The sequence below is a fragment of the Pezoporus flaviventris genome, unplaced genomic scaffold (genome assembly GCF_033815535.1).
Source record: "Pezoporus flaviventris isolate CSIRO_AGI_PZ_B2104156 unplaced genomic scaffold, CSIRO_AGI_Pfla_v1 ptg000041l, whole genome shotgun sequence".
NCBI lineage: Eukaryota > Metazoa > Chordata > Aves > Psittaciformes > Psittacidae > Pezoporus > Pezoporus flaviventris.
The window spans coordinates 10,134,937-10,147,084 of NW_026892589.1; the positions used below are offsets into that span (position 1 = coordinate 10,134,937).

The window sequence follows — 12,148 nt, forward strand, 5'->3', positions numbered from 1 at the left end:
TGCACAGAGTCCCCAGTATTGAGCTTTGTTTTTTCTACCATTTCTTAGATCTAATTTAAAAAAATTGCTGGTTGAACAGGCTGTGCTGTTAGTGGCTTTGCTGATGTTTGGGCAGGACGGGAAGGGATGTGTTCCATTGTTTTCTTTTTAAAAGCACTTCAGAAAGATACATTTCAGACCCTACATCATATTTTTGCATTTAATTTGGAAACAGTAGCTGAAAACAGTCCGCAGGGCTCCCAACCACTTTAAATCAGCAGGCAGCGCTATTTGTCTTTGTCTTTCATTGCAGTAAACAAACACCTTCCTTCACATCCTTGAATACATAAATATTTTGTTTTGTTTAGTATTGTTGCTCATTATTGCCTGATGATCCATTCCTGTAGGAGAAAGTGACCTGCAGCTGGGAGAGGTGACAGCAAGTCAGTGTTAGGTCACAGCACTGCCTTTGCTGAGTAGTGCAGGGTAAGAAGAGATGATGGGTTACCTCCTCACCTTGACCTCCAGCTACCAACCTTGTGACTGTATTTCCTCTTAAGCATCTCCGTGCTTGTTTCATAACTCCTGTTGAGATATGGCTATGTGCAGGAATACCAGCCCCTGTCCTTAACACAATAATACCTCCTTTGAGCAAAGCAAATAGTAACCTTGTCAGTTGTAACAGTGGTGTCTTACCTGTCATCTTACTGAGATTTTACCAGCTAGTAGTGCACATTTCTATAGTGCCACTTCAGGTTATAATGCTGCTGTTTTCCTCTTCTTCACTACTTTGCCACTCATTTGATATCACGTACAGTCCACGTGATGAAATTAGGAGGGTGCATCAGCCAGGCTGCTGGCTGACACAGACACAGTGTTGATGAAAGACCTGTTTCTGACTTTCCCATCATGTTGAGAGTCCCAGGATGACTGCTGCTGGGTCCCTGGGTAGGCACAGTGCTATTCTTATTATCCATATAACTCCCATGGTTTGTTTCCTGAGCAATAATTTAGGGGCTTTCTAAATCCAGAAGATGCAGTTCTGAAGCCACAAAGGGTTCTGGATCCCACTGAGGATTGGGCACTCTCATGGTTTGTTTAGTAAGTGAATAGAGGTCAGAATTGCAAACTCTGTTTCTGCTTTGGATTGATTTGTGCGCGTTCTGTCAATTCTCCAGGGACTTTTGTAGTTTACATCTTGCAAAACATATTTTTCATATGGACTTTCTTTTTGAAAGCCACAGGAATATGATCTAAATCTGTGTGTAATGATTGCATGTGTATATATATATATATATATATATGCAACTGCTTGCATGCACATAAACTGTAAGCACAATAGGCAGTTGGGCAGGTCTGAGAGATGCATATTACAAAGGGATCTATTTTATTTAACTCCTGTTATGCACAATTCCACTTTTGAAGCTTAAATAGGTCTTGCGCCCTTTCGCTAATTAAATTTTGTTATAAATCCACCTGGGCTGTGTTTCTGTACTCTCTCCATTTGAATGAGGTTGGTTTAGTGTCTGGGTGGAATGGGTTTTCCTCCTGAAATGTTAATTAGATGGAGAACATGTTATGCTTTGGAAAAGCTGCGTTGCAAGCCCATAGATAAACAGATTGATTTAATTTTAATCTGCTTTCATGGTGATGCATAATGATAACTGGTTTCTGTCTCACAGGGCTGAAAACCACAGACCTTAATAAGAGTTTGTGGGTATATTATACAGCTTTAAATAGCTTATGTTGTGCTAGACCGTTCTCCATAAATTATTCTAACTCCATCAGTATCTCAGGGAGTCCCGATTCTCTTCTGCTGTGGATTTTCAATCAGTGAAACTATTAGTGTAATCTGAAGAAACTTCGAGGCATCTTCTCTTAACACAACTGACAACACTGGTTTGTACAGCACGTATTCAATGGGGAAAACAGAACAAAAAAAAAAGGCTTACAGAAGCCAGCTCTGCACATAAAATCCTAGTATCCAAATCCTACCTTTTATAAGCCATGCCAGAATTGATCATGTTATTAAAAGCCAGACATTGAGATGGTTACGTTGAATTGTCTCACTAAATGACTTAACTTTGTGATAGGTCATTCCTGTGGCCTGAGAAGCCTGCAGTTTTAGAATCATTGAGTGGTTTTGGTTGGAAGGGACCTGAAAGATCATCTGGTTGATTTTGTTTAGTCAGTTCTAAACCAGTTTGTTTAAATGGGCCCCTCTCAGCTACAGTCCCTTCCACTGAAAGAGTTTCAAATGTGAAGTTTTATTCCTGTTAATGATCTTTATTTCTTCAGGGGTTGTGATAGGTATAAATCCAGAAAGCCTCTGTACACTTGGTTTTCATCAGCTTGCTGCAAATAAGCCTTAAGTCTAACAAAAGCAGGCTGAGTTCTGCCTGTTTTCTCAATGACAGGCACAGTTTATTTTTGACTGATGTTCAAAGAGATAAATCTCTTTCAGGCTCAAATTCTCTCCTATATTAGCTCCAGCCATAAAAAGAAATGAAACTGCAGAGGGAGGCAAAAGAAGGGTATGGCCTTAAAGTGTATGGATTTAGCATCACCCTAATGTCGTACATAAAACTAGAGGTGGAAATGCTGGGAAGGCAAATTCCAACCAGTCCTCCTTGCACTGTGGAGTGGTTAATTTGATCAGCTCTGGTAGAAGCCAATAGGATAAAAAGGCTTTTGCAAAAGAAAGGGACTGGGATGCTGCTGATGAAAGTGTTTATTCTGATTCCTCATTTGCTCTTACTCCTCACCGCCCCACAGTAACACCACTTCCACTGGGGTGGAAGAAGTGTTACCAAGAGTCTCAAATTCATTGAGGACTTATCAAACCGGTGGAGAGCATGCCCCAAGTAAGAGCCTGCTGACCACTGAATTACCACTGGTTTTTGCTCTCACTGGGAAGCTTGCTCTGCTCCTCTTTTACTTTTGTTATGTCTGGTGTGCGCTCTAGTTAACGTACTTAATTCTTATTCCAGTGCTATTTGTTAGCTTGCTAGCTTTTCTGGCATTTACAAACTGGGGTTGTTTGCAGGGGATGGAACATCAGGATGCAAATGTCTTACTGAAGTGTTGTGGTGTCAAAATGGTCTCATTTATGCAACATGCAGCAACAAAGTGACCTCAAGATACTGCAGAGGATGACTCTTAATATACTCAAAGTGTTAGCTTTTGAGACAGTGATCTTAGTGCTCTTAGTGACTCACCAGCAAGAGACAGCTACCTGGGAATCCTTTGAATAGATCAGCAGCTTAGTCATGCCAAAATTGCTGCCTGTGTTTTAGATCCCATGAGAACATCCAGTTCCCTACTACCTGGTTCTCAAGCTGTGACATTTAATTCTGGTCTTTAGAAAACCCCTGATGAGGTCTGTCTGCTCTGTCTGGAGGTTGGCTGTTGTAGCTCTTCAGCCTCTTCGAAGCTACCATCAGTGGAGCGCAGACTGGATATTTCCACCTCCAGCAGGTTGGGACCAGGAATACTTTTCAAGGTTTCTTGGAGGGAGCACTTTGCTGCTGTTGTCAGTGCATTAAACTTTCCAGTGGATGGAAATGGGCCCGCTTTCTTTATCTTATGACTTGAGGAGCCATTTTCACTCGCGTTTTGCTTGTCGTTGGCTTGCAATGAACCGGTGGCACAAAAGCCTCTCCCACTCTTGTCACTGCTGTCCACAGGTGGGGAACGTTAGTGAAGACTGCCGTCCTGTACACATAAACACTGCTGTGGTCTCTCTCCATTGCAGGGTTAAGATTAGGCCCTGGTTAGGAAAAAGCATGAAACAGGAATAGCAACCTCCTCGAGTTATTTATGATGTGCTTTGGGGAGATGCAATGGCAAGGCAAATTCATATTCCACTGCCATGCCTGTTATGTGCCCGGAAGCTCTCAAAAATGTGCCCACCCCTCTGCACATAATCTGGCACCTTCTAGTCACCACTGGTAACAAGATGATAACCATGGTAGCACCTGTGTTAACAGCCTCCCTTTGCTTGTCATTCCTTTGATGTTGAAAGGAGCTCACTTGTTCGGAAGTAGCATGAAAAGTGCCTACAGATCCTTGCCCTCAGCACTCACAGCAATAAAAAACTAGATGCAATGTCACGGGTTTAAAACATCTTTATTTGGAGCTGTTTAGGGTTAGATACCTGTTTATTTTCACTTTGCTTTGGAATGCAGGGATGGGTGGTATTTGTATGCTGCATTCAGGACACTGTAAGGAGTAAAATGCTATGTGGGGAGCCCTGCCTGTGGCAGGTTATCTGCAGGTCTGCACACTCCTTCCCTTTGATCTCGTGCACATCCTAAGGGTGAATTTGCACTTGCTCTCTCTCTCTCTGTCTTTGCCTTCCCTGCAGTGTTAAACCAGACACTCTGTTGACATTGTACCACAGCACTTAGCAGCACACGTGCTGTAATGCTGTTATTTCTCACCAGCCAGCTGTTCCACTTTATACAACACTTAAGTAACGATTTCACAGCCATTACCAGCCTGCAGTAATGACATGGGCTGAAAGCTGAGTGCTGGCTGGTTGTAAACTGCAAAACCTGGGAGATGCTAAACCAGACAGTTTGATAAATGAGAGAGGATGTTGCCTGCATCTTAATTGGTCATGTTGAAGCCTCTTTTATCATCAGAGTAAACACAGTGTTTAGTGGGTCCTGGGATAGAATTGGGAATCGCAATCTTTTTGCACTTAGGAAATGTATTTCCTTGATTTCAGATGTGATGTATTGATTCCAGGAGTTCCTTCTATGATATTTTTCTTTCTCCCTTCCTTCATTTGTACCCTGTCAGCACTGATGGGTTTTCAGGAACTGAAGACTCCCGAGTGCTTTGTTTGCCATGATTGATTTGGTGCAAGGGATGAGCTACTTAGGAGTCTAGTAACTGATGTGCTGCACTATGAGCAGTGATCCAGGGGCAAGTAACAGCTTCTAGAAATAATTATGGAAGTGTTCAGTTAGATTGGCTCCTTCTTTGAAAAACCCAAACTAAACCACGATTGAAATGTTTAATAAGGCCTTTTTCTCCTCATTCTTTTCCAAAGTAGAATCTGGCCCGAAGTGAAGTGATGGGCCCAAAATGCTGAAACAACTTCACTTGTGGCCCAGGCACAGTGTTTTAAGCAAAGGTACAATCTGGTTGTCTTAGCCTGTTAACTGAGCAAATGTATGGAGAGGCTTTTGGCATATGCCTTTTGGTGTCTTGCAGTTGAGAAATCTCAGTAGGCTGAACTGTGGCTGAACCGAGGGGCTGTCTCAGGAGCACTCTGGAGCAGCTTAAGGGCCGAAGGTGAACCTTGCCCTGTGACAGCCAGGCAGTTCAGTAAAGCAGATTTGCAAGAAGTAATTGAGCCCTGACAGCAGCCACAGTGTGTTCACCTTGGGGATCTTCAGGTTTACCTGTTGACAAATAACATGCCTGCAGTTATTGTTAACCCTGTTTCATCCAGGTCATTGTGAGGTGCTGCTGCCATTGTAATTGATGTGAATAAAATTCTACTGTTCCCTAACAGTGGCCAACACAGCTTCTATGTACGCTAAAGGAAAAAGGATTTCCTGGGATCGTGGAGTTGAAGCTTTTGTGCTAATTATAGAAGTATATTTAACTGATTCTTCAAAAACAGTTCCTAACCTCTTAATTCTGTAGAAAACAACAATCCTGTCACGTTATTGTTTTCAGGAAAATTAGGGGTTTGGGGCTTTTAATAGATGACTAAATTAGACCTTATCAAAAGCTCTTCTAAGAAGTCCTGATCCATAGACTGCAATTACCCCAAGGAGTATATACAAGAATCTGCATTTGTTTGGAAACATCAGAAGTCAGTGCAGGATGGCAGTTTGTTGTTGGATAAAGTGAACGTCAGGGATAAAAAAACCTCAGTTTGCCTCACTGGTTTTGTGTTCTTTTTTCCTGTTTTACCTCATCACTCTGGAACTTAAAGAAACCCAGACAGAAAAGAAGGGGATGCTTTCAGTTTTGTGTCTGTGTTTGTACACTTATTTTAATCTGGTTTTTAATGCTGTTTAAAACGTAAGTGAGAAATTTCCTAAATTTTCAGTGTGTGGCTGTCTATGTAGCAGTACTGAGACCCTGCACAGCTTTCTGTCACAGTAAAGCTGTTACGTATGTGCCAGCAGAGCATGGTAGACTGTGCTATGGTCTAAGGCTGCTTTTTTCTTAATTCCCCACCAGTTCTGTTAATAAAGCCCATAAAGACATAACTGTTGTATAGTCAATGCAATCTGCTGTGTGTTCTTAGGTAGGAATTGTAATATACTAATTGCTTTTAAGCTCCAATCATGGGAAAATGGTTACTTTTATGTAAGGGTACTGCCTGCTTGGGTTTTCTAGAATGCGTACTCTTTACCCCCTCCTGCCCTCAAGTCTTGTCCAGGAGAATTCAAGGGACAAGTGTCTTCATCTGGGACTTGGAAGTCCTGGACAAAACCTGAAGAGCCAACCCTACAGCACAAGCTGCAGGCATATATGGCTTTGTGAAATGAAATCAGCTGTTCTCTTGCAACCCATCACTGGCTTTGAGCAATTTGGTTGCTGTCCTGCGCTACAGCTGAGCACAGTGACTTGGCTCCATTGAGACAGCTGCCTTCTCAAACACATAAGCTCAGCTAGGTGACCCAAATCCCACACGGCACCTTCTCATCAGCCATGATTAACTGCTAGAGAGATAGTGACAGCATTAGAGAGCTTGAAGGGTGGATATGAGTTTTTTTTAATCATGGCCAGCTTAATTTGCAAAGATCTGAGCCACCCTCATTTCCCTGTGAATGGGAGTGATTTTTCTGTCATTGGTCTTGGTTGACACACAGCAGTTTTCCTTTCTTGAGGTGGACAGAAAGGTGGGGCTGGATGCTGGTCACTGGGAATAGCAAAAGACATATACCAATAAACATTTCACATATATGGTATAGCCTTTTTCTGTGTCCCTCTCCTTCTCCAAGATGCCAGGAATGCAGTTTAATTTCCACTCTTCTTCAGCTGTTGATCTCCGGTCCTGAGAGATGTTTGTGGTGTGGCAGCAGTAACTGCACCTGCTTCAAGTACATTTTGTAAAATCAGCAAAGAGGAACTTGAGCACAAATTGGCAGCCTTCATGTATTAATCCTTCCAGGTGTGTGAAGGAAATTGCAGCCACCGCTGTTGAGTTAGTGGTAGGAGAAATGAGATGTAACCCTTTTTGTCCAAGACAGTTGAAAAGAATCCTTTTGGCTTTTTATTCTGAAAACATCTGTGTGGATGTTGTCCTTCAAAGATTTCTCAAGTAATTTCATGCGGAGGCAGAGCTGATAGTGCTTGTTTTACTGATATTAGCATCTCTGCATGGCAGCAGCTGTTTATACAAAAAAATCACATACCTTCTTGTTTTTTTTGCTCAGAATTGAGAACTTGCCATAACACCGAATGGATTTTGTGTATGAGATTTTAAGCAAATATAATTAAACTGTCATTTCCTGACAGCTCATATATGAGGCTGTTTGACCACAATGGACTTTTTGTTTTTGTAAACACATTCACAACCCAAAAGTTAACGCCACCAGAAACTCTTCTAATTCAGTAAGGTGGCCAGTGGTAAATAGCTGTGGACTAACTCAGTAGTGCCTTAAGATACAGATTTAGATATATAGTTAAAGAAAGGGAGAGAAAGGAAAAGAATTAAGGAATGCAACACCTGCTTGAGAGTAAATAAAACACATTTAAATATATATATGTGTATATATGTATAGTTCCATCTTCTCCATTTGAACCCAGAAGCACTGTGCTGACACATGAGAACCAAAAAATACTTCTTGGTAGGAGCCACTTTAGTTGTCCTGACTGTAACATTTTGTCACACAGCTTTTCCTGTCGTTTAACCTCATCCATAGAAACAGACTTCTGAGAAAACCAGTTCCCTTTGGAAAAAATCAGGATATTTCTGCGTATTTTTAGGAGCAGTGCTGATAGAACAGCTAAACCCAACAGTATTAAAAGGAAATGAAGATGTTGTGGACTCAGATGATGAAAGATGGAGCAAAGATATGAAATGTCATCTTCATGTAATCCAGGGAGGGAGAGAAGAAAAAGCAAATTTTGCTTGTAATGTGAGACCTAGCAATGACTCCTTAATCCAGATTTATGACCCAGCAACAACCTGACTTTTTTCATGACAAAAATGGTACTTCCATCTCCAATACAATAGCTTCTAGTTAAGGGAGAGCTGTAACGTGTCCAGTGGTGCGCACAGTGTCAGTAATGGAAGCACAGGAGTGAGGAGCGTGCTCCAGAACTTATCTACTCCTTAATTTAGCTATGACTAAAGCTATAATTACCGTAGTTCAATAAGATTTCTATCTTGATAACATTTCTTCAAAATATGGAATTCTTAATTAATTCTCTCATCTCTTTTCCTTGTAACACTGTTGAACTCTAATGAGTGGTAGCATTTTCTGTGGGGCAGTAATGAGAAAATAATGAAGAAGTAAGTAACAGATCGAGCTGACATTCTGTATCTAATTGGTTAAATATCCTCTTGTTCCTCCCAGGGCAAAGGTGAAGAAAGGTGTGAACATTTTCAGTGTAAGAGCCAGCAGCCCGTACTTGTGGGACATCAGAGAGAGTGTGGATTATACTGGGAAATACGCACCAGCTGTTATTGTTTGCCAGAGGAAATCTGCTGCCTCTGAAAACAGGTAGGTCACAGCAGCCTATCTTTTACCAACCCAACGGCTGATTTTCCTATTCAGAGTGTTTTGCCATGACTTGAATAAGTTTTATTATAATGCATGCCGAAAATGCTTTTGGAAAAGCTGTGTTTGTATCTTGGAATGCATTGCTAATTCTACCACATACACTTCACAAAAAAAATGTTATTCCATCCTAATATTCAAAGCAAGTTAAAGCTAGCAGGAGATATTGTTTCCAGAGAGTATTTCATATCTTGGAATTTGGTTGTGATGGGTTTAACATCTTCTAATGATTTGCATTATAGCAAGGGGTAATTATATAGGGCTGGTTTTGGTGGGGTTTTTTATTTTGGGTTTGGGTTTTTTTTGTAGTTCTTGCTTGGAATATTTGGGGGTCACAGAGTTACAGAATGGATTTTGTTTTGTTTTGGCTTGGGGTTTTTTGTCTGTTTTTTTCTAATCTAGAGGAAACTAAAATGTACTCCAAGTATCAAACCCTTGATGATGAGTTTGATAGGAACTTCTAATCTGCAGAAAGGAATAGGTTTTCCATTTCCATTGTGCCACAGCTTAGATAGGACACTGACCTGTCTTAAACAACCTTCATCTGACAGGTGGATGTTCCTTCTCCAGTCACAACTGATTGCTTTAATGAATGCATTTCTATATCGTTTGCTGCTTCTTGTTCATTGTTTCTGGAACTGTATGTCAAGTGCATATTTATAAGGCTCTGACTGCCTGCCTATGTATTGTGTTTGGCATTGCTGTTAGAAAACTTGCATATAACATGGAGTTTTGTGCTGTGATTTACTTCTGAAATTTGACAAAATCTGAGAGGCCTTGTGGATTTATTATGTGGTTTAGAATTTTTAAACAAATACCCTCTGAGCCTAATAACTAGGAAGTTTCATGTCTTTGTAATCTGGGTATATGGGAAAAAGAGGAAGGGAAGTATTTCCCTTCATAACCATGACATTAATCACTTTTGCCTCATTATAACTCAGATTCTACACATTTTTCTGCTATAGTATCCTGTATTTTCCAATCTAAGCCATATATTGTCTCATACCTGACTGAATTTTATTGGTCAATGAAGCAGTGCCAAGGTCAGAGCTTCCTGCTGTCTAGCACAATCTGTCAGACAGATTCTTTAAAATCCCAGTTCAAAGCTATCTGAAGACAGTGTGAATATTTTCATTGACTGCAGTGGACATTGGATCAAGCCCAAAGATTATTTCAACAATGAGTTTTCCATCACACTTTATCCTGTTGGGTCCATGCAGTGCATTTGCCTGATTTTCCTTCCTCATCAGGAAAATACAGTGCAGCCTCATGGGTGAATTGAAGCTTGAAAACTTAATTTCCCTTCAATATTCAGCGTTCAGTGGCAAGTCTTCAAAACGTTTCCTTGTACACAAAAAAGTAAATTATGATGTCACCTGTCATGCAGTATTTGTGGATTCTGTGCTTTCACATGCTGAGTATGAGCATTGCTTCAGGTTTATTGAAAGAAATATATATTCATATAAGATTTTACTGGAAAGAAAATTGGATGAAGACAAGGTATATGTGGGAATTCTGGTTTGACTTATTCCATCTGAGCTTTGAGTTGAGATTTGTGGTTTTCTCACATTCAAGAACTTCTTCCTCATTGTTTGTAAACAAACATAAATATTTCTACTGTGTTATTCAGTATTTTGTTTTCCTCATCAAATTTAGTTGCATCTGTTTTGCTATTCCTTGTAAGAAGATGAAGCATGATACGGGGAAGGGGAATGTGCTCAGTGCTTTGGGGAAAACTTCTTTTTCCTTATCTAGATGTGTTGTTCGTCACTATATTTGCACAATGAATGACAGCTAAATATTGATGTCCCTTACCAAATTGTTTGCTTCCATAGTTCAATTAGGAACTTGACAAATTCTGTCTGTATGTTGTTTAATTACTCCTAAAAATCAAGCGATCTGATCATGTGAATGAAAAGGGGGCAATGTTAATTAAGTAAAGATTCGATACCTTCGTGCTTCTGATAATTTGACATGGATCAGAAGATAGTGTTAATAAAGCTAACTTACTGTGACAGGTGTAATTTCATGGATTAAGGAGGCACTTGTGCAAGTGACAAAGTCAACCAAGATGCCTGAGCATTTCTCTATCGGAGTTTGAAATATATCCATCATTTTTGATTGTTGAGGTTTTGGCACCACAAGCTTATCGTAACAGGATTACTATACAAATATTAGCACAGCCAGCGGGGTGTTTTAGAATGAATATTAACAGCAAATATTGTGAGTCTGTGTGAGAATAACTAATTAAGCCCATCTGTCAAATATGATTTGAAGTTCTCAGTGCCTTGCTTATTATGGGCTTGCAACAGTGTTCCAGATTAATGGTGAAGCAATTATAAAGTTCTCCCCAGTTCTTCTGGTTTCATTCACAGGCAGTAATCATGTTGTAACACTCTGAATCCTGACCCATGAGATCATTAGATGGGCTTACTTCTTGTGGCATCTGTACAGTGCTACTCCTAAATGAAGGATCTCTCTTCCATCCTGCTGTTTTTGTGCAAATGATCGAAAAAACCCAAATAGAAAAAGATATGATGGAAATTAACCAGTGGCTCAGAAACACTGAACAGTGAATCAGGGAGATACATCCTGATATGTGCCACTTACTCCCTTTGGAAGTTGGCTGACCTTTCTTAATTCTGCATGTAAAGAGGTGAATGTCTTAGAAAGATGCGATTAAAGTAGTCCTGCACTTTCTGAATGTTTTCTTGGATTGGTGCTTTTTCTCTTTGTACCTGAAATGGAGCATCTCTGCTGCACTAGTGATGATTGAGAACAGATGAAAGTGGAAGATCTGGGATCCTGTGTTTCCTGTTGGATGGGAAGCATCCCAGGTGGGATAGGTTTGGAAAATGACTGAGGTGGCTAAAGACGCAGATATACCGGATCTATTCTGATGTGCTTCTGTTCTGATATGATACTAATGTGGTCACGATCCTCTTGAAATACTTTATTCATGTTTATATTTTTGTGTGAAAAAGTTTGTTACTCCATTAAAGAATACATTATTGTTTTCTGTGCTTAAGGCAGGAATGAGGCCATTGATCCAAGCAAGTGCAAAATAATTCTAGACAAAACTTGGCCATCTCTAGGTAGAACCTTAATGTCTGGATGTGACCGTTTACTGCTTCATCTCCAGATGTATTTGAATTATGTGATGGATAAGCTTTGCTTGGCAATTTCCTTTTCCCTATGCTCGTTGTTGGAAATGTTACCAAGGTAGCATTTCTTCTGATACTTTCCCACTTGACTTTTGCGTTGCAGTTCTAATAGCATTGAAGGAGTTACTGGCTTATGCTGCCTGAAATCAGATGCTGGTCCTGCTGTTTGCAGAGAAACTTATTTTCATTTTGAACTACGAGTGGCTGAATCAGTCTGTGACTATTGACACAGTAAGAGACAATGAC

General features: G+C 40.4%; 1 protein-coding gene across 3 annotated transcripts in view; it reads left to right on the top strand.

The window, feature by feature from the left end:
* LOC133275886 (transmembrane protein 132D-like) overlaps window positions 1-12,148 on the top strand; it is a 275,357-nt gene that overhangs the window by 121,064 nt on the left and 142,145 nt on the right. For all 3 annotated transcript variants that reach the window (XM_061466160.1, XM_061466159.1, XM_061466161.1), the window contains exon 3: window positions 8,535-8,681. In XM_061466160.1, the coding sequence (XP_061322144.1) occupies window positions 8,535-8,681 (147 nt within the window). The remainder of the gene's footprint in view (window positions 1-8,534; window positions 8,682-12,148) is intronic.